This window comes from Cyprinus carpio, chromosome A11 (genome assembly GCF_018340385.1).
Source record: "Cyprinus carpio isolate SPL01 chromosome A11, ASM1834038v1, whole genome shotgun sequence".
Taxonomy (NCBI): Eukaryota; Metazoa; Chordata; class Actinopteri; order Cypriniformes; family Cyprinidae; genus Cyprinus; species Cyprinus carpio.
Window position 1 is genome coordinate 24936924 of NC_056582.1, and position 22008 is coordinate 24958931.

The following is a 22008-nucleotide window of genomic DNA, read 5'->3' on the forward strand; positions in this document are numbered from 1 at the left end:
CCAATGGACATCAGAGTCTGCTCTTCACATTAAGCCATCATATGACTTCAGAAGACTTGCAGTGCATATGCTGTGTATAGAGCACTATTATTTAACATTAATGCAAATTATACAAGGAAGGTAAATAATATGCACACCTGCTCTTATTATTTAAAGGAAAAAATAAAAATTCCAAAAAAAAAAAAAAAAAATTAAAAAAAAAATGAAATTAATAATAAATCTTTAGTAAAGGAACAAAACTTTGCGAATGCTGTAAGACCCTCAAAATACACATACTGTTTTCTGGATTTTCTACAATTAGCTATTTTTTAAAAGATAAAACACACAATTTAATTAAAACGAGGTAACTAATTATTATGTCATGCACATGATTTACTTTTTTTCTGCATGTAATTTATTGCATTTTTACTTTATTTATCTATTTTGATCAACATGAATATGTTTGCCTTTTCAGTATGAATCACTTGTGACATCTGAAAGTGAAAGTTTATGCAAATTAATTTATTTAGTTTGAAAACTTCTCTGAGTATTATTTATGTTGATTTGATGTTGTGTTAAAAAATAAATATGTAGGTTTCATTAATTTGGATGTTTTTGAGCAGTCATGAGTTATAAATTCAAAGGAATTTAATTAAATCAAATTCATTCCAATGGGATTAAAAGTACAATTTTTAAAATTCTCTCACACACACACACACAATGAAACTGGAGCAGCGAGGAAACAATGGCTTAACGCTGGGAACAATCTCACCGGCGATCATGTCACACACACAGTTTATGTCCCTGTAACTTCATACAGCACCTGAAAGAGCTTCCGTACATTATCACGGTGATAGAAAGTGATTTACAGCTGACTGCATCTTATTACATCACACAGATCATCATGTGTGACATCAAATATAACAAGACTGACTCACCTGAGGACAGGATCATGTTCCCAGACCTCTGAACTTCATCAAACCTGCTGAAAATCACATTCAACCTGAACAAAACACAGAGGAAACTTCAGTCACATCAGAACAGAGCCAGTATCTTATCTGTCAAATGTGCAACACAGCAGACAGCTGTTCATGATGAAATGTGTTCATCTGTTTAATAAGAGCTTTTACTAAATAAATCATAAAGGAATAAAAAAAAATACAGTATAAAACTATTAAAAGTAAACAGTGTGAAAATATTAATTAATTAATTAATGTTATATTTTTATAATAACTTGTAAATTAAAATTGAAAAAGTTAAAATTAAGTTATCATTAAAATTTTAATTGTTAATTCTAAAACTGTTTTGTAAAATGTGGATGACACTGTTGCAAAAATTTTAAAAAAAATTATACATTTGAAAAATATACAATATTAAAACTATTAAATGGTTTGTGCACTGTAAATAAGTCAAACCAAAGCAAATAATATTAATTCATTATTAGATAATTATTAGATAAAATAATTACTAAAATAAAAATGACATTTGAATTTTAAAAAGTTGAAACAAAATTTTCATTAATATAAAAACAATTGAAGAAAAAAAAGTTTCAATAAATTGCATTAAAATGTTTTGTAAAATGTGGATGGCACTGTAGCAAAAATGATAAAGTATAAAAATATACAATATTAAAACTGTAAAGTTTTGGTTTGCGCACGGTAAACATTAAATATAAAGAAAATATAAAAAATATAAATATAAAAAAGTATAATTGTTATAATTACATTAAAATGACATTAAATTAAAAAAGTTAAAATTAAAACCATCAAAAAAATATTTCTCAATTTTTAAACGCATTCTTAATAAATTACATAAAAATGTTTTGCAAAATGTGGGTGACACTGTAGCAAAAAAAAAGTAAAAAAGAAATGATAAAGTATGAAAAAGTATACAAAAATTAAAACTACAAAATAAATAATTAAAAACAAAAAACAAAAAACAAAAAACAAATTAATTAATATAAATAAATTAATAATAACTATTTTAATAAAAAATTTAAAATAAATAAAAAACAATGAAAAAAAAATTATGTTAAAATGTTAAAATAATTATAATAAAAAATTAATACAATTAAAAAATATTTCTGCATTTTTAAATGTATTTTTAATAAATTACATAAAATATATTTTGTAAAATGTAAATGACACTGTTGCTTTGAGGCAGTGATTTTAATAATTATAACCTATATTAATGTGATTTTATTACCGTGACTGCGGCAGCCCCTTTTTCCCCAGATCCACCCTCACTCTCTCCCCCACGTGTCTGTAAATCTCCACCAGGCAGTTCATCGCACCGTCCCGAACCTGACCACAAACACCAGGCTTTTATTTAACAGAGGCTTTAAACCAAAGAAGTACAGTACGCTGCAAAACTCTGTTCAAAAGCACTCCTTGATGCCCACCAAATATTGTGAAATTACACAATATGCAACACTAAACATCTGCAAATGGCTTCACTAAAAAACAGATGTTTAAAATCATTGCTGATATTACTTCTGCTTCACTGGAAATATACATATAACGTTAAAATAAAAACATAGTAGAAGCTGAATGCATTGCGGTATTTCATACATCTTGTTTAAAGTAGCATGCAAAACGTGTGATATAATCAAATTAGAATGGTATTTCCATCACTATACAGAACTGTGGATGTCAGTAGCAGTTCCTGTGATGACCAGCAGGGGGCTCCATAGACCACGATACTACAACCCCAGCGCTCTGAAGAAGAGCCGCCGAGAGCCTCTCACCTGACCGCTCGGGTCTCCTAACAGGTGACAGATATGAGGGACAACCTTGCTGAGGGTCAAACCGTGAGCTCCGTATCTGCAAAACATGAAAATAAAAACGAAAATCGCAATTTTACATGAAAACTAATTTGGTGAGTCAGGGTTTTTACAGTAAATTAAAACTGAAACCGAAACCATAAAATATATTTCTGTTGCCTGGAATCAAATAAAATACTAAAAACGTTTCTTTTTTTAAATGTATTGATTGTTTTAAAATTGTTTTTGTTTGTTTTTGTTTATTTCAACTATAATTGTCAATGCAAAATTCATTATTTTAATTTAATTTAACTTAATGTACTAAAATAATTAAAAATAAAATGAACAAAAATATATATTATAGTTGTTTTAGTAATTTTGTTACGTGCTTCTGTCATTTTTGTATTTTTCTCTTTTTTTATTTTGCATTTTTTTCTTTTTTAATATATATATATATATATATATATATATATAGTATATATATATATATATATATATATATTATATATATATATATATATCTATATAAGGATATATAAAAATAAATTTATTTATATATATATATATAAGTATACTGATAGATATTATAAAGTTAGTAATTTTGTGATGTGCTTTTTGTCATTTTTTGTTTTTTTCTTTCCTTTTTTTAATTTAGTATTTTTCTTTTTTTACATATATATATATATTAAAGAAGATATAAAAAATTATATGAATTAGTTGTTTTAGTAATTTTGTGATGTGCCTTGTTTGTCATTTTTGTTTTTTCCTTTTTTTATTAATTTAAATATTTTTCTTTTTTTTAATAATATATATATATTATATATATACGACTATAGATATACGTATACACACTATAGTTAAAGAAGATATAAAAAAATCTTATATCTAGTTGTTTTAGTTATTTTGTTATGTGATTTTGTCATTTTTTGTATTTTTAATTATATATATACTATATATATATATAATATATATTTATATTATTTTTTTTTATATATATATATATATTAAAAAAACAAAAACCAAAAAAAAAAACCAATTAAAAAAAACCATCAAAAAAAACAAATCTAAAACACTGGTAAAATATTGGTTCATACACATTAAGAGTGGAAATAAGGCAAAAGCAAACAGCTTCTCTGGTCCTGCTGTTTTTATGTCTGAATCCTGCCGGCATTCGGTCCCAAACATACTGAAAATAAAAACACTTTTATTAGATTTAACCACAGTTAACTGAATATTTCTCTAAAGCAGGCCGCTGTAAGTGTCTCACCTGAGGACTGGCCGCTTGGTCCATGATTTTTAACAGAAGAGACTGCGCTTGATCTCGAACCTGGTCCTTAGAGTCTAAAAAAATCAATCAAACTGGGCAGAACTGAGATCACATTCCAAATAAATAAAAAATAAACTAAAAAAAAATGCAAAAAAATCACTCACAAAGAAAGTTCTTTCTTTTTTAACTAAAGAAAAAAAAATATTAAAAAAAAAATAATGCAATAAATATTCAATATTATTATTATTATTATTATTAAAGAAACATTTTCACCTGTTCCTATCTGTGTTCTGAAGCGCTCCTGTAATCTGGTCACTAAAGCAGACACTACATCCACACCAGAGCAACCCCAAAAAAAAAAAAAAATAACCATCAAAAAAAAATAAAATTAAAGTAAGATATTTCAATACTAATATCGATAACTTTCATTACAAATGACATTCAGTAACATTTACAACTCTAAACGGCACTGAAAGCATTTTTTCTCCGAGTCCGACTCTGTATGCAAATCCAAGCTGCAAAGGATTATGGGTAATGTCCACTAAACTGTGTTTTACTGTCAAATATCCACAAAAATAGGGTCGGTTTCTAGTAAATGGTCACAGATTCCGTGCCAGTGAAAGGTGTTGAATCAGACGAGCACAGTATTTGAGCTGAACAGCAGTGTTTGTGCTTCTTCACAGTCACCGTCGTCGTGAAGCGCAGCAGAACTGTAGGAAAGTATTGGGACAGAAACTTACAGTTAACCTTCCTTGTCTGGGGGTGGATTGGGCGGTTCAATGAACGTATAGTGAGAACAGCCCTGCTGACACCTAACCAACACAATCCGCATCACCTGAACTTTCATGTTTGCAATAAAGTTCCAATTTATCAAACAAAAAAAAAAATACCGATGATCAAATAAAAAAAAACTATAAAATTCATAACGAAATCTCACGGTAGTATAGTGAAGTACGGTGATTTTACTAAACGTGTTTTCGAAGCATCGTTTATGAATGCGTTTACGCAAGTATGTATGTAGGTGTTTTAATAATATTAATTAAAGCTAGTAATGTTTCAAAAACGAAAAACCCATTTATCATTTAAACTAAAAAAAAAAAAAAAAAAAATAAAAAAGAAAAAAAAAATTTAAATTAAAGCAATAAATACTTCACTTATTTAATAAACTTTAAATTAAATAAATCAATATATATAAACAAACCATGAATCATACAGATATTTAGGAAAAACATTGACTGCGCATTTTATGTATACAAATTATTATTTAGTTAAAATGATCAAATTAAAAAAGTTCAAATTACTTCAAATGAAAGCAATAAATAGGTTGATTCTATTTCCCTTATTTAATAAACTTTAAATTAATTAAATATATATATATATCTATAACTATATATAGGATATATATATATATATATATATATGTATATATATGTATGATATATATATATATATATATTACTTATAGAGTATATATATATAGAAAAATCACGAATCATTTATATACAGATATTAAAAAAAACACACAACAACATATGAACATCCTGTCTGTATGGGTGCATTTTTCTGATTGCAATGTCAAAATGAAGACATAAAAAAACATAACTAAATGTAATAACTTATTATATTTTTGTTATGACTGCACACTTTATTATGAGTGCAAATTAGCATTAAATGAAAATGGTAAAATTAAAAAAGTTCAAATTAATTATCTAATTGATCAAATTAATGGCACTATTGCCAGATATTTTAAGAATAATCTATATTGGTGTGAATTTATTACAGTGGTTGTAGCAGTCCCCTCAATTATAAGATCAACAAAATAATAAAATAATATAAAAATATATATATATTTAAAAATATAATATTTTAAAATATTAAAAATTAATGAATTGATTTAAAAACACAACACATGGACACAACACATAGAAATCTTTCAAAATATCTGACCATATTAAAAATAAATAATAAAAAAAAAGAAAAAAAAAAAAAATAAAAATAAATAAAAAATAATAATTTATAATGGTGCTGATTTGCATTCGGTTTTGTTCAGCTGCAATGAAAAGCCACTGTGCTCTCTGTGTGCATAACAGTGCCGGCGCTGTGGTGGGGCATTCGAGGGCCGTGCCCCCCCTAGCGGTCATTGATGCCCCTCCTACAGGCCATGGCGTGGCCCAAAAAAAAAAATCCCTTTTAGTTATTATTTTAATATTAAATGTTCAAACTGTAACTTAAAGTAAATAAAATAAAAAGAATGGGGGAAAATGCATAATTTTGGTTGCTCATGGCCACGTTAATAGGCTTCGTCATGGTGAATGCTTATTGGTCGCCGAGTAAACTTGTTTACATTTGATTTGCAGCGCGCGCGCAAAATCCATTTCAAGTTGAAGAACAGTTTGTCCGTCTTATATTATAGACAGTTGTTAGCAGCATAGTTATAAAAAAAAAAAAACACACAGTGAATTGTTGATGAATGTTTGTGGGTTCTCTAACTGCATTTGTGTTTTATACTTGGCTGTCTGTAAAGATATCTAGGCCTTATGTTTCATTTTTCTGCTTGGTGCGTGACCATAAACTGTTGGGAGGTGTGTAACCCAGGTTAAAACCAAGTATTAGCATAAAGTAATAGCAGAAAATACATTTATTTTTTTGTCCTTTATTATTTTGTTTAGAAAATGAGTCCTTTAGAGTATTTAAAGTCCTTGAAAACCCTAAGAAAAAACGGTGTTTAAAGAAATTATTTTATTTGTTGAAGCACACTTTGTATTTTCTGTATTTTATTTTTTTTTCCATTTGTCCTGTATTTTCTTTTCCTTTCTTCTATTTCTCAAGTTCTACAGAAGTTGCATTCTACGCAAATCAAAAACTACAAAATCAGTTTTTAAACCTTATACCCTGTGTGAGTGGCTCATTATTGTTGTGACATCCTATTCTCTGCGGCGGATTTTAGTCTTCTGTTGGTCCCATACGCAGACATTTGTGTGATGATGTCCAACTCGTTTTATTAAGAAAAAAAGCCTTAAGTTTTCCAAGAAACATCCTATACGAAAAACACTTTGTCTGATGGGGACATTTTTTTTTTTGCCGGTTTTTCAAAGCTTCAAAACTGATTCAGTGTTTTATTTGGATTGTCGTCGTAATTTGTAAATTATTTAAGTATAAAAAAATAAGGTATAGCTATTCATTGTAGGCCACATTTTATGTTTTTTATTTAGCCTATATTATATTTATATTATTATTTTCTGTCCTGTTTCTGTTGTTTAGGCTATCTGTTCTGGGCCGGGTTTCCCTCGATGTAGCCTTAGTCTATCTTAGCTCTTAAAAGCGCTCTCTACGTGCAAGGTTATAAACGTTAGCCGCAATTCCTCGCGCGTTTCCAAAAATGTACATTTTCCCAAAAATGTAACGCGCAGAATGAGTCGCTGTCCCATTGTTCGCTGACGTGCTGAACCTGCTATACTAACCTTATATATTGAATCGTATTCTGAACGTTTAACCTAGACAATCGCATCTGGTTGTGTATTAGGAATCAAGACAGGTATAAAAAAATTTTTTTTAAAAAAAATATATAATGACATTCTATATAGATAGATCATTGGAGCTAACATTATAGGGTAGAATGTCATTCTATATAGATCATTGGGAACCCGTATCGGGTCGGCAAAAAAAACAGCAAAATTTCAGCGCTGTCTTCTGTTCCTCTTTTTAGATAAAACCCAAAGTTCTAAAGGCCCGTTCACACGCAAGGACCGATAACTATAAAGATAACGATAAAGATATAGTTCTAAAAATCGTTTTCCAGTATTAAAGAACAGCAGCGTCCACACCACAACTATAACGATAAAGACAAAGAAAAAATAACGATATCGTTGGAATCACTTTCAAAACGATTTTTTTCCCAGCTGATGAACGATAAAAAAAATTTACAGCCAATCAGAATCCATCCCTGTTGTAACGCGCTCTCGTGAGAATTTAAACGCCAGACGAGCGTGCGCTTAGAATAAACAGAAGATATCGTTCGCTGGTGTTGGACGCTATAAATCGTTATCTTTATAGTCATCGTTCTTTGTGTGACGGGCCTTAAATCTTTCATTGTCATTCTATATAGATCTTTGAGATTTAGTCTCTGGATTTCCATGCTACTATGATGTTGCCAATGCGTCCAAAAAAATATTTATCAAACGACAGTGCCCCCCCGCCGATGATCCAATGCCCCTCCAGTAGATCTGCTCTGACGCCGACTCTGGTGCATAATGTGTGCATATAACATACGTCACATATCAATAACCACATGGTTTTATTACAACATTTGCATGTTTACTGTGTCTCGTGCATCGCTGCGACCGCCTGACTGTGACTCTGAGCGCGCGTGAGGTAAAATAAGATGACCGGGATGCTGTCCTCGTTATGGAGAGTGGAGTGATTACTCTCACTGGAGACACTGGGTTTCCAGGCCAGAGGTGGCACGAGCGCTCTGATTGGCTGATGTGGCTCAGGCGTTTATGAGCCGTTGAACGTTTGTTAAAGGAGTCCAGAGGTGTGAAGAACACATGCATGCTCATACTGCATCATCTGACCTATCAAACTGACCTTTTGGCCATTATAAGAAGAGTTAGATTATTGATTAGACTGAACGAATTCAAATGATTTTGAGAGTGTCGGTACAGTAAGTTTAGTACAGCATCTCCGCTAATGGAAACGCAGCATGACAAGCTGAACTACATTCACTGCAGTACAGCACCACAGCTGATGCAGGACACACACACACACACACACACACACTATACTCACTACACACACACACACACACACAATACTCACTACACACACACACACACACACACACTACACTCACTTCACACACACTACACACACACACACACACACACACACACAGAGAGAGAGTATTTAAGAACAATAATATACAATGAAACCGCTCCTTCTACAGCTTGCTTCTCTACAGCTCCTCCAGTTAAAGTCAAATGACAAAAGCATTAGATAACCATCAATTACAAACACTCTGCTCTACACACCAGCAGTGAGCTATTTAAACTCTGTCCGCCCACACACACTGTACATGAGCTCTGAGTGGCACTGATCAAAGTCAAATACTGAGAAAATAAAAAGTTTGATGGTTTAACATTTCCAAATAAAATTGTTAAAATAACCATACATATTAGTATTGTAATTTTATAGTTGCAATAACAGTCATATTGTCTTTTTTATTTTACAGGGAAACAATAAAATAATAATACTATTAAATATATATATTAATATTTAGTTTTTATTTAGTAATTTTTATTTGTATTTAGTAACAAAAACATTGTATATTATTATTATTATTATAGCCATATTTATATATAAGCACAAAATCTTTCATCAAAACATTTTACAGTACAGTATATTTCTTATTTTATTTATTCATTTTTCTAAAATAATTTAGTAAATAAATTAATAATTATTATTATTATGATTAATAATATATTATTATTATTATTATTATTATTATTATTATAGCCATATTCAAAGGTAGGCAGAAAATTTGATCCAAATTGAGCAGCCCTATAAACAAACACAGTAAACCAGTATTTTTTTTTTTAATTGCAATTAAAAATTTTCCCAAATCATGTAACTGTAATTTTACAGTTGCAATGACATAGTCTTCTTATTATTTTTCCTTAAAAATATATTTTCTTTCTTTCTTTTCTTTCTTTTTTATTTTACACTAAAATATTAAAATAGTAATATTTCCTTTTTAGTTTTTAGAAATAATAATAATAGTATTAACATTATTATTACTATTATTATTTCGTAGCCATGTTCATATACAAGCACAAAATTTTAGCTAAATTGTGTAGCCAAGCACAGCAAACCAACTGCATTTTAAGATAGCAATTGCCATTTATATGTGAAAAAAAAAAAAAAAAAAAAAAACTGCAATTAGATTTTCTCCCCAAATCGTGCAGCCCTAATTTTCACGTTCACATGCACCATCAAATCACCCTTACAGGAAGTTCATTTAAGAACAGTTGTGTGTTTATTTTAAGCATAATCTATTAAATAGTTTAATTAAAACTGTTGGTACTACTGTGTTGGACCAGTAAAATCTTAACTCAGTGGAGGTCCAGCGCCGCTCTTGAATGTGTGTGTGTGTGTGTGTGTGTGTGTGTGTGTGTGTGGAGACTAGAGCCATGAGCACTTCAACATGCTAATGCTGGAGCTGCGCTGAATATTTCATAGCGTCTGATCAATGCAGCACACAAGAGAGATGTTGTGATGGTAATGTGTGAGGAACACTGTAGGCCTGCTTGATGTAGCTCCATGACGAGGCAGACAGGTCCATGTGTACAATATGAAAAACACTGCAGTATTGAGCCTCCAGAATCGCCTTCAAAATCTCAGAAAACTGATAAAAAAAATTATTTTCAGTAATTGAAATAGAGCTGCAATAAAGTAAAATATAAATATTAGATGAAAATCATAAACTTGTAAAAACAGCTGAAATTTAGAACTGAAATAAACTAGTTTAATTTAAAGAACTGAAATTACTAAAACTGAAATTAAATAAATTGAAGCTTAAAAAGTTAAAAAAAATTATAATATATTTAAAAAATACAAACACATTTTCATTAATTGAAATAAAGCAGCAATAAAATAAAACAAATATTAAAAATTACTGAAATTGGTTTAATTTGAGGAACTAAAATTAAAAATGAAATACTAAAAATGAAATTAAAGCTAATAATAATAATAATTTAAAAATAAAAATACAAATGCATTTTCAGTAACTGAAAAAAAGCTGCAATAAAATAAAACAAATATTAGATGAATACTGAAATAAAAATGAAATAAAGCTAAACAGAAATATTTTAAAAAAAACTAATAAGAAATTACAAAGTCACATAACAAAATTACCAAAACTAAAATAAAAAACTGAAAATAAAAAAAACTTACTAAAAATAGTAATAAATATTTTGGTTAATTTATTATTAATTATACGTTTATTTAGTATTATTTTTATACTATCGCATTTAAATAATTCTAAATTAACTCTGCATAATTTTTTTATTTATCTGACAGAACGATGAAAACATTGTAGCCAAACTGATCAAGAACTTAAATAAAGCCAAAGATAAATCACAGTAAAGATGATGAGAGGAAAATTAGATTGAAACTGAGCGACTTCTCAAACCAAACATTGTTTTCAGGCTAAATCACCAAAGAATGACAACCAGTAGAATATAAAACACTAACGATTGAACAGTAGAAGCGACAAGAGATCAATGCAATTCAAAAACCTCCTAATGTATATCATGTTCCTTAAATACTTCAAATCAGCAGCTTTAGTCCTTCAACGTCTGTAGTTTACAAGCATAACCTACATTTTTCATTTAATGCAAACTGTCTGTCATCCAAAAATGCAGTTCTGTGAAATTATAAATCCGTTTCCACTTTCGTAAAGACCAAGAGTCTCACTGAATCCGTGAGAACAGGAGTGACTCTTCCTGAAATGATAACAAATGCCTGTATCATCATCTAAATCAGCAATAATTTCCACTGAGGCATGCATTTCTGAGTGTGATATCTAAAAGATCTGTGGTGATGATATGCAACAAACCTGGAACTACTTGCACGCTTATAGAAAAGGCCTAAAAATCTTTAGAATGTGCATCAGGCGAATCACAAATGCACAAAATATCTTAAGAAACCGAAAGAATGGCCAGTGATTTACACAATCTCTCCTCAGCTTCTATTTAAAGGAATAGTTCACCCACAAATGACAATTTTAAAATTACTCACCCTCAGATCATCCGAGATCAGGATGAGTTTGTTTTGATTTGGAGAAATGTAGCATTGCATCAGTGTCTCAGCAATGGATGTGAATGGGTGCCGTCAGAATGAGAGTCCAAACAGCTGATAAAAACATCACAATTGAAGTGAAAAGATCCACAGCACTCCAGTCCATCAGTGAACATCTGGAGAAGACAGAAGCTGAAACAAATCCAGCATTAAGACGTTTTTAACTCAAATACATTGAGTCCATTGAGAAGTGCATCTCCTGTTGTCTCTCTCATCAAAATCCAGCCACATATTGGTTTAGAGCTGTTTAAACGCTGCTTGATCTGTGCAGATTTCTCTCCTGATTCACACCAGAAAGTGTTATTATGGATTATAGACTCGTATTTGAGTTAAAAGCGTCTTAATGCTGGATTGTTTCAGCTTTTGTCTTCTCCAGATGTTAACCAATTGACTCGAGTGCTGTGGATAACTTGTGGATTATTGTGATGTTTTTATCAGCTGTTTGGACTCTCATTCTGACCGGCACCCATTCACTGCAGAGCAAGTGATGCAATGCTACATTTCAACAAACATCACAAACAAACAAAATAATCAACATTGGCTGAAATATGAGGCTGAGCACATTTCATTTGTGGGTGAACTAAAATGATTCATGTTCCTTACAAACTCTCTCACCTTGAAATTGCTCGCGTTGACCCACGAGGTTGCCAGACTGTCCACCATCCTGTCCAGCATGCTCTGATCGTGCTCCAGGTCATGTGACTTCTGTCTGTCCACGATGTAGTCTATGATTTCCGGCCCGACTTGAAACCGACGTCCGACCTCTTTCTGCGTGACCTGCGCCACTATGTACTCCATGTTGGGCTCCATGACTTTGCAAAGATGGACCACGGATAAAAACACAAATACTGGCTGGAAAACTGAGTTTTAGACCTCGTTAATCCAAAGACAGGATCCTGAATGGATGTGGGATGCAATGAATACGGAACCGGTGCAATGTGTTAATCAAACGATATTATAATCGACAGATCATCCTTCTGCAAGGAAATCCTGTCAAACAGCCAGTCCATCACTTTAAGTCCTGCAATGCAAATTAAAGTATTAATGTGTTGGATCTTTTTTTTTTTTTTCGTTTTTACTTGTTTATGATTTTAAAAGTTGATATGATTTAAAAAGTTTTGTTTTAATAATGTTTAGCTATTTTTTACTGTTTAAATATTATATTTGCATATCTCTACATCATTAAAAAAAAAAGTACCTTGGTTTTTCCATGCATGCATAGAAACCCTACCATGACATATAATTATAGATATTCAGTACAATGGTATAAGCATCACTATACCATGGTACTTCAATCAGTACAGCATTTAATTCTTTTAAATCATATTTTCTCATCTCTTTCTAGTTGCATGTGCATTGCACACAGTTATATCAACTAGTAAACTATAATCTATCATCCCAATCTAGACTGACTACATCTAACTTTCGTTTCACATCAGTTTGCAAAAATGCAAAAATTAAGGAAATACAATTAATAAATCCATGCAACTCAATAAATAATGATCGATATGGATACTGTAAATGATGCAGCTGCTTTTAATGTAATGTTTGCTTGGCATGCATGACTGTAAGAATGCATCCCGTTGAATTTTACTGCATGCACAAACTATTTTCATTGACAGCGCACGCAAAGCCCAGCCACAACAAGCTGAGTCAGAACGCAACTAGTGATAAGCTCGAGGAAATGCTCTTTTGAGAACGAACGTACCTGGCATATCTCTCTAAACCCGCTACATGGAAACCGTTTCCCGTGGGTTGATCATCAGTTGATTTTTGGAAGGAAACAGCAGAGATCTCCGCCCATTGTGCGGCTCCAAACATGAACGTGACACTGCGCATGCGCCAGATGAAGCGCGATAGCGCGCCCTCTGCTGTCTGTTCAATTCAACTCAATAATTATGAAGCAGATAAAGCGCCATCTGCTGACTTTTCAACTCATTATTATCACACGGGCGACTCGTGCTCTTTAAGTTTAGCCTATATAAACTGTGAAATACAGCCTTCAGTCGATTAAAAAGAAAAAGAAAACCCTGAAATCACACTAACAACACAATCAGATGTCAAATAGACTTTTGGAAAACTGTTTGCCTTTAAGATGTTTATGTAAGTCGTATGTTATACGTGCTATGTGGGAAATTAAAACGTAATTTAAAAGTCAGTTAAAAAGACAGCAGATGCTTTCCAGATGAAGCGATCTTCAACAGACCTCTTGCAGACGCGTGCTATGTGGGAAATTAAAACGTAATTTAAAAGTCAGTTAAACAGAATAAAACCGCTTACGTTCTGGCAAGGTTCAAAAGTTATGAATAAATGTTCTTCCAGTAGCCTAACATTACAAGAATTCGTCCAAGTTTGTCTGGTCTTTACCCAGATAGCATACGTCTGCAAGAGGTCTGTTGAAGATCGCTTCATCTGGAAAGCATCTGCTGTGAACAAACGTCTTGTTTTTGTGTCAGTTTTGCATGCATTCTAAATCATAAACATTTTAAAGACATCTTATAAACATCTATTTGACATCTGAACGTCCTATAGACGTATCGCAGGTGAGCAAACACTCTGAAATACGTCTTACAGATGTAACTAAATTTAGTTGGACGTTCGTCTAATGTTTTTTAAATGTTACTAGGCTACTTGTTTTAGAACGTTCAGAGAATATTCAAAAGTAACATATTTGCAAAACAAAGCAAACGTTCGTATAACCAATCAAACCTGTTTTAAAGCCATTAAAAACTGGACGACTGCGCAGAGAACAGTTTTTTAGAACTTAATGGGAACGTTAGCAAAACATTTTTGTTATCTGGCAATTTTATGTTTTTGAATTAAGTTTTACGCTTTCTTTTACGTCTTTAAGCTTTGTATGCTTCATGTTTGGCAGCCCTGAACCTGTTCACCCTGCCTTCGTGTGTGGTGTTACTCCTCCTCCCATCATCAGATATAATCATGTTCCTCCTCCGACACACGAACCGAAACGCACTTTGACAACATGACGCTGGACACAGAACGGACATGCATTAAACTATTATTGAAATACGCCTTATATTAGTCTAAAACTAAACTGTAAAGTGAGAAAAGAAGAATCGAGATGTCAATTTAAACACAACCGCGTGACTTCCTGAAGTGACTGTGACTCGAGCTCAGGTGAGTTTTTGTCTTCAATCAGCTGGAAATAGATTAAAAATATATATTTTTAAATGAGTTCAAATATGTAAACAGGTTTAAGTGTGTGTGTATGTGTGTGTAATATTATCATTTTGCATTTCTTATACTTTTAAATATATATTTTTAATTATATATATATATATATATATATATATATATATATATATATATATATATATTAGATTAGATAAATTCAGGTTAATTAATGATATTTTTCTCAGTTGTGTCAATGGCAAAAAGTGTCCCAATTCACCTGAATGTACACTTTTTAATTTACTTTTGAATATAAAAAATGCTAAAATATTTTGTCATTGCAAATGTAGATTTAATACCTGAATACATGAATTCACACCTATATATATATGTATGTATATATGCTTGGTTTCTTTCTCAAGCATGTCAGGAAACGTTTGAATCGGGTTATCAGTGATAAAGCGTATCTTTCGTCTTTATCAGATGCCAAGTGTTTAACCGTTTCTTTCTTTTCACTTGACTCATTGGCTTATATTTGCATTGAAAACTGATGAACCATCGCTTCATTACATTTCTCAAATGCTCAAACTGAATATCTCTATCTATATTGCATAAAGGTAAAGTGTTTTATGTAACTGCTTGCATGGCATGATGTCTCAGTTGTGGTCGGCAGTTTTGCACAGGCTGCACAATTTTGGCACGCTGAGATAAAGAGTCATAATGCAGTGTGTCCTATTTAAGGATGCTGCATGGGTGGATGTTACACTAAGGCCTGTTTTTCCCCAGTAGAAAACAGCGCTGACCTCTTTCTTACGCCGTCATCTGGTCACTGACAGATTTCAGAAGTCTTCTTGGTTTCTGTCAAGGCATGTGCAAACATGCTCTCAGACTGAACAGTAAGATGAGCAGCACTATAGGTTACTTACGACAATTGTAGACATGCTCTGTTATAGCCTACAAACATGTCAGATGTGGTCTATTGACTGAAGGAGTTAAAAGGAAAGGAAATGTTATTTTGATCACATTTAGGTTATTTACAACAAAAGCACTGACCGTGAGTGTCATGTTGCAAACAGGACAAAACCTTCTTTTCTCCACCTAAAACTATCATATGACTTCAGGGGCCAGTTGAATAAACATAGCCCCTCTGTTAAGACAGTCTTAAGAACTGGTTTGACCAACTAGCACTTATTCAAGGGGTAACCACCCTTACGAAAATGAAGTTTATTCAAGTGTGCTATTAGTATACTTCTTTTAAACTAAAAATAGGAAAGTATGCTTTTAGTTAATTTTTATATACTCCTCAGAAATATACTTAAAATGACATTTAAGTATACTTGACTTATACTTATAAAAAGTCTAAATATATTAGTACTTGTGCTCCTAGAATCCGTGTTTTCATTGTTATACTGTAGAGGGCGCTAGTACACATCTTCTGCACAGAATTTCCAAAAAAGCACAAGTGAAGAAGAAAAAGAAACAACAGATACTAACACATGTAATCTAACACGATCATCTGACATGAAGCAGCATCAAAACTATAATGTTATGGAATAAAATGTCGACCGATGAAGAGGTAATAATTACAGTCAAGCTTTGGGGTGCTGAGCGACTCCATCTATGTTTTGATTATCATTCTGAATCAAATTCATAATCTTTTTTTCGGCTTTTTGTTCAAAATGTTATTTCTTTATTTTTTATGAAACTTACCCACATTAAAGTGTTTAAAAAAGAATGCATGAAGCTAGAATAAAATGTTTTTGCTTACAAGCAGATACCCTGTTCTTTCTTTGGATGTTTTGTATGTTCAGATATTCATATAACAAAATATATACAAATTAAAACCTAAATAGGGACATAGTAGTATACTTAAAGTATGATGTAAAGTTCACTTAAAGAAAACTTATGAGTATATTTGCAGCATAAAGCTACTAAACTAGTAGTTTACTGAGACTATACTTCAAAGTGTACAGAGTATTTAATTAGTAAACTATCAGTATATCTATAAGTTCACTTTAATTGCAGTACAAACTACAAACACAGAGGTAAACTAGTTGTGTACTCAAAGTTTGCTACTGTTATACTTAAAGTATACTTAAGTTAAAAGTATACTTTTATATACTAGAAAGTGGGCCAATTTAGTCCCAAGGAGTATTGAAACAGTACACTTACAAGTATACTACTAGAACACTGATATTTGTATACTAGCTACATAAAGTATACTTAGAAATATACTTGAACTTTACTTAAGTAGCTATACTTAATAAAATAAACTTTAAGTATACTACTTTTTGTTAAGGGCAGTCTTACTTTTCACTTCAAATTAGACTAGTTATGCAACCCAGATGTCTTTGGATATAATGCACGAGTCATATGAGCTGATATGATGTGGTGTGTGTTGTTCTGAGTGAAAGTGGAGCATGTTTTATTGTAGTCCACAGAAAAAAGCAACAACGGTTGAATAAATGACGGAAGTGTTTCTCTCGCCAAAGTATTGTGTTATCACGAGAAACGCTGCATTCACTCGCAAAACTATCGAGTTACCAAGAAAATCTTTGCGTTCTCTTGTAAAGACCCAAGAAAGTTTGCATTCGCTTCCAAAAATATCATTTTTCCCCCCACCTCATATTATTTCTAACACTTAATTTTTCAATCTAATGCTTAGTTTCTTGTTAAGAACGCAAACTTCTAAATCCTAACTCTAAATCATAAAATTACCTCATAAAATCACTTCCAAAACTGTCCCATCCAAAAAAAATACACCGAATAAAATATGCTGTTCGAACGTGGTTACACGAACGTTATGGGAACATTTCATGTGATAATTTTGCAAACGTTAGTTTCTCTGAATATTCTGAAACAAGTAAAAGACAAGCTCGACATTTTAGAATGATGACTGAATAATGTTTTTGTGCAAACGTTTTGAGAACGTTATTAAAGACCAGGTAACTTTAAATGAACATTTTATTAACGTTTGTTTGTTCAGAACGTTCCCTGTTAGCTAGAATTGCGTTCCTCCGTGAAATGTTAAAAGAATCACTGAAATTTAGTTTTTTCTCCAACTATGTATGGTTTCCCAAGTTTTTTAGAAGGTCCAGTTATGACATCATTGTCCCTGTAGGGGCTCTGTACAAATCTGAAGAAATGAATGTGCTGGTTTTCTTCTTTTGTTCAGATATCCAACCCACATGGCCCACGGCAGCGATCAGTACACGTCTCTAAACTCTCCCGAGGAGAATGACGAAACCAGGAGTGAAGAGTTTGAGTCGGACCTTCACAACTGTTCCACATCCATACAACAACCTACTCAGATCGTTCCCCAGCATAACGCAGTGAGCTACTCTCAGCCCCCTCTGTGTGCATTCTACGCCCATCAGACACCCTTTCCCAGCTGGGACGGTCCCGTCAGGGTGGATTCACCGCACAGCCTGCCCTCCTGCCTCCCGTCTGCCATGTACCACCCGCTTTCAGAGGACGGCTCGTTTTTTCCCAGCAGGCCTCACTCTCTTCCGGGCAGCTGTAGTCTGAGTCTGGAGAGTCTGGAGCATCCCAGATCTCTGCGCTCGTTTTCTCCATCAGCGAACGTGTACCACCATCCCTCGTACCCCGACACTTACCTGCGGCCGCCGTGCCCCCCGCCGCCTCACATGATTCCCGTCCATCACTGCAGCTCCAGACCCGGACATCAGCCGCCCTACAGACCCTCAGGTGTGTTACGTTAAAAAATTTGGGATTGGGATGATTTAAAAAAAAAAAAAAAAAAAAAAAAAAAAAGGAAATTCCCAGCTAACAAAAATATGTTCCAGGAACATTTTTCTAATGTTCCCGTTACGTTATGAAAACGTTATTTCTAAATGTTCTCTGAACATTCAAGACATCCAGTTTTTAAGATGTTTTAAAAACATTGTGTGTGTGTGTGTGTGTGTGTGTGTGTGTGTGTGTGTGTGTGTGTGTGTGTGTGTGTGTGTGTGTGTGTGTGTGTGTTATATGAGTGTTAAGGGAACATTCCATTCCAAACTTCATGGCAACGTTACTTTCTCTGAACATTCTATAAATAGTATAAATAGTGTTTTGAACTAACTTTTATATTATATTTTATTAAAGTTAATACTTTTATTCATCAAGGATGCATTACATTCAGAAGTGACAGTAAAGACGTTTAAAATGTTACAAATGATTTCTATTCCTTTAGAACTTTCTATTCATCAAACAATCCTGAAAAATTTTATGTATCACAGTTTCCACAGAAATATTGTGCAGCGCAACAGTTTTCAACATTGATAATAATCAGAAATGTTTCTTGAGCAGCAGATCAGCATATTAGAATGATTTCTGAAGATCATGTGACACTGAAGACTGGAGTAATGATGCTGAAAATTCAGCTGCACATCACAGAAATAAATTACAGTTTAACAGATATTCACATCAAAAAAAATTCTTTTAAAATTAAATAATATTTTATAATTTTTGCTGTGTTTTATGATCAAATAAATGCAGCCTTGATGAGTAAAAGAGACTTCTTTCAAAAACATTAAAAAAAATTACCGACCCCAAACCTTTGAACACTTGTTCACTTCAGGTAGAAGGAAAATTATAATTTAATTCTTCAAAATAAAGTTTATAGGTTATTTAAATGAACATTTAGATTTTTGGATGGTTTATTAAAAAAAAAAAAAAAAATCTATTGAATAAAAAGACTTACAGAATCACTGCTAGCCTATATGTGCTTATTTATATTCTGAATCTGTATTTGTGATTTATTTCACAGGCCTGCCGCAGTACAGACGCATGGACACACGCTCCTCTGAAAAGTGAGTCTTGTAACATCATATTACAACACAGACACACACTCATGGTCCAGAAACAAAAGACCTTTTGCTTTCAAATCAGAATGAAACTGGAAAAGAAAGAGCATTGTATGCTGAAAAAAAAGAAGGCTTGCAAATTTTAGCAATCTGTGATCTGCTCACACATTGTACGTGTTTTCTGTTTTCTTCAGTGGAAATGCATCTGTGAACTCCAGACAGGCCAGTCAGTGTGTCACACACCTGCCACAGGAACAGAGTGAGTACTACTTCCTGTCTGCACGTCAACACGACACACAAATATGAAAGTGCAATATCTGCAATCAAAAGTCTTTAATCTCAAATACTTACATTTAACAGTATTGATTTCCTGGGTATTTTTTACACTGATAAGGAAAAGTCTTTAATCTCAAATATTTACATTTAACCAATGACTTAAATCAGTCAGAAATGCTTTAAACTGTTTCCAATAACCTGTATTTAAATTATCAGCTACATTTAAAAACAGGGCCTCAGTACAGGATAGGGCTGCAATGTTATGACAAAAGTCTTTATTGTTGATATTATAAGTGATTATTAATTGTGTTTAATAGAATACATATAAAACATTTTATCACGTTATATTCTTGCTGCACAGACACACGTCGGTTCGTGGTGTTAGTATATAGTAGTCTATATGCAAAATCTCTGAAGATGCAAAATTAACCTCTTAATTTCTGCATTGCGTGCGCACTCAAAACTCGCCGTTTTCAGCGTTGACTAATCGAAATGCCTCTGATTGGCCCATTGCATTCATAATCTCAACAGAAACCCGTGTGATTGGTTGTAATGCTGTACTCTAAATAAAAAACGTGTAAAAGGCAACCTTAATCTATGTGCTTCGATGTGAATGTAATTCCACGAATTGATAGTTTTCTTTACTTTGAATTGCGACAGCTGTGATAGATTTAATGTAATTAAGCCCTTCGTTAATTTCTTTTTTTTGGATAATTTGTTGGATACTGTGTTGGATAATGATTATTATAAGGTCATTTCATGTTGCACATGTTTCGGTTTGAGGCGGTTTGACCGACGCTTTTTCCGTGTGTCGCGTGTTTTTTTCTCCACACAGGGAAAGTTTTTGTCACGTACGAGGCCGACAGTGAAGAGCACTTGAAGGAGATCATTAAGTTCGTGTCTTTGCTGAGGAACAACGGCTTTGACACGCATGTACGGCCATCATTTTATAGTCCTGGGTTTGATTTCGATGTAGTTTTGTGGGTTTGGATTGATTCTTGCGTCTCCGTGCACAGATTGATGTTTTCGAGCAGCAGCTGAACAGCATCAGTAAGATCGACTGCATGGAGCGATATCTCAATGAGGTAAACAAACACACAGAGACAGGAAGTGATGTCATCATCCTCTAAACAGCTACAGTTACAGCGTGTCTCTCTCTCTCTCTCCCTCAGAAAGATTACCTGATCATCATCATCATCAGCCTGAGGTAATACCATACCAGGCATCAGGAAACAACACCAGAGTGAAAGGAGAGAACATAAAACAAAATCAACATGCAAAAAAAAAAACATAAAATAAAATAAAATAAAAACAAAAGCTACCTGCTTTACTTTATTATTATTATTATTATTAATACTTTTGCTGATTCCAGTAAAGTTTAGGAAATACTGAATAGATTAAATAATAATAAAAATAATAATAATTATTATTATTATTATTATAACTTTTAGTATGAGCATGCAATGTGATATTTTAATAAGCTCAAAAATGCATTGAGCACACAAACATTGAATGCATTAAAATAATAATAATAATTATTATTATTGTTGTTGTGTATTTTTAGGAATTATTATTATTAATTATAAATAATAATTAATAATAAAACTAATACTTTTGCTAATTCCAATAGAGATTGGCATGTATATGCAATGTGATATTTTGATAAAATTCAGTAAACACAAAAAAATAAATAAAATCATTATTGTATTATTATTTTTTTGTTGATTCCCATAGAGTTAAGTGTGAACAAAAATAACAAAAAAAAAAAAAATTGCATGCACAAATATTGAATGCATTAAAATAATAATAATAATACTTTTTAATTAAGTTAAACTGTTTTAATTAAGTTGCTCTTATGTTTTGAATAGAATCATTTCTTGGTTGAAATATTTCACCGAGGTCATTGCAGTGCATTCTGGGATTGCATGTGC

The 22008-nt window shown here is 32.2% G+C and overlaps 3 protein-coding genes and 1 non-coding gene across 4 annotated transcripts in view; 2 read left to right on the forward strand and 2 right to left on the reverse strand.

The window, feature by feature from the left end:
• Positions 1–4854, reverse strand: part of LOC109081099 (CLIP-associating protein 1-like) — a 58302-nt gene extending 53448 nt beyond the window's left edge. Inside the window, 7 exon segments of the mRNA XM_042766990.1 lie at positions 869–982; positions 2185–2282; positions 2726–2801; positions 3835–3926; positions 4008–4083; positions 4085–4109; positions 4755–4854. Coding sequence (XP_042622924.1) covers positions 869–982; positions 2185–2282; positions 2726–2801; positions 3835–3926; positions 4008–4083; positions 4085–4109; positions 4755–4854 — 581 coding nt within the window.
• Positions 4753–4884, forward strand: LOC122146749. Its single transcript, XR_006161271.1, has one exon. It is a non-coding gene; the product is annotated as a U4atac minor spliceosomal RNA (small nuclear RNA).
• A 6175-nt stretch (positions 4885–11059) lies between these two features.
• LOC122146649 (CLIP-associating protein 1-B-like) lies at positions 11060–13879 on the reverse strand. The gene is made up of 3 exons (XM_042766916.1): positions 13573–13879; positions 12480–12885; positions 11060–11509 (listed from the first exon to the last, which is right to left on the reverse strand). Exons 2-3 carry the CDS (start codon positions 12672–12674, stop codon positions 11477–11479), a joined length of 228 nt encoding a protein of 75 aa, XP_042622850.1. The 5' UTR covers positions 12675–12885; positions 13573–13879; the 3' UTR covers positions 11060–11476.
• Positions 13880–14444: 565 nt separating this feature from the next.
• Positions 14445–21288, forward strand: LOC109087397 (E3 ubiquitin ligase TRAF3IP2). Its single transcript, XM_019101608.2, has 7 exons — positions 14445–15002; positions 18172–18704; positions 19765–19807; positions 19996–20060; positions 20913–21010; positions 21094–21162; positions 21250–21288. The coding sequence occupies exons 2-7, from the start codon at positions 18185–18187 to the stop codon at positions 21286–21288; spliced, it is 834 nt and encodes a 277-aa protein (XP_018957153.2). The 5' UTR covers positions 14445–15002; positions 18172–18184.
• Positions 21289–22008: the final 720 nt, after the last annotated feature.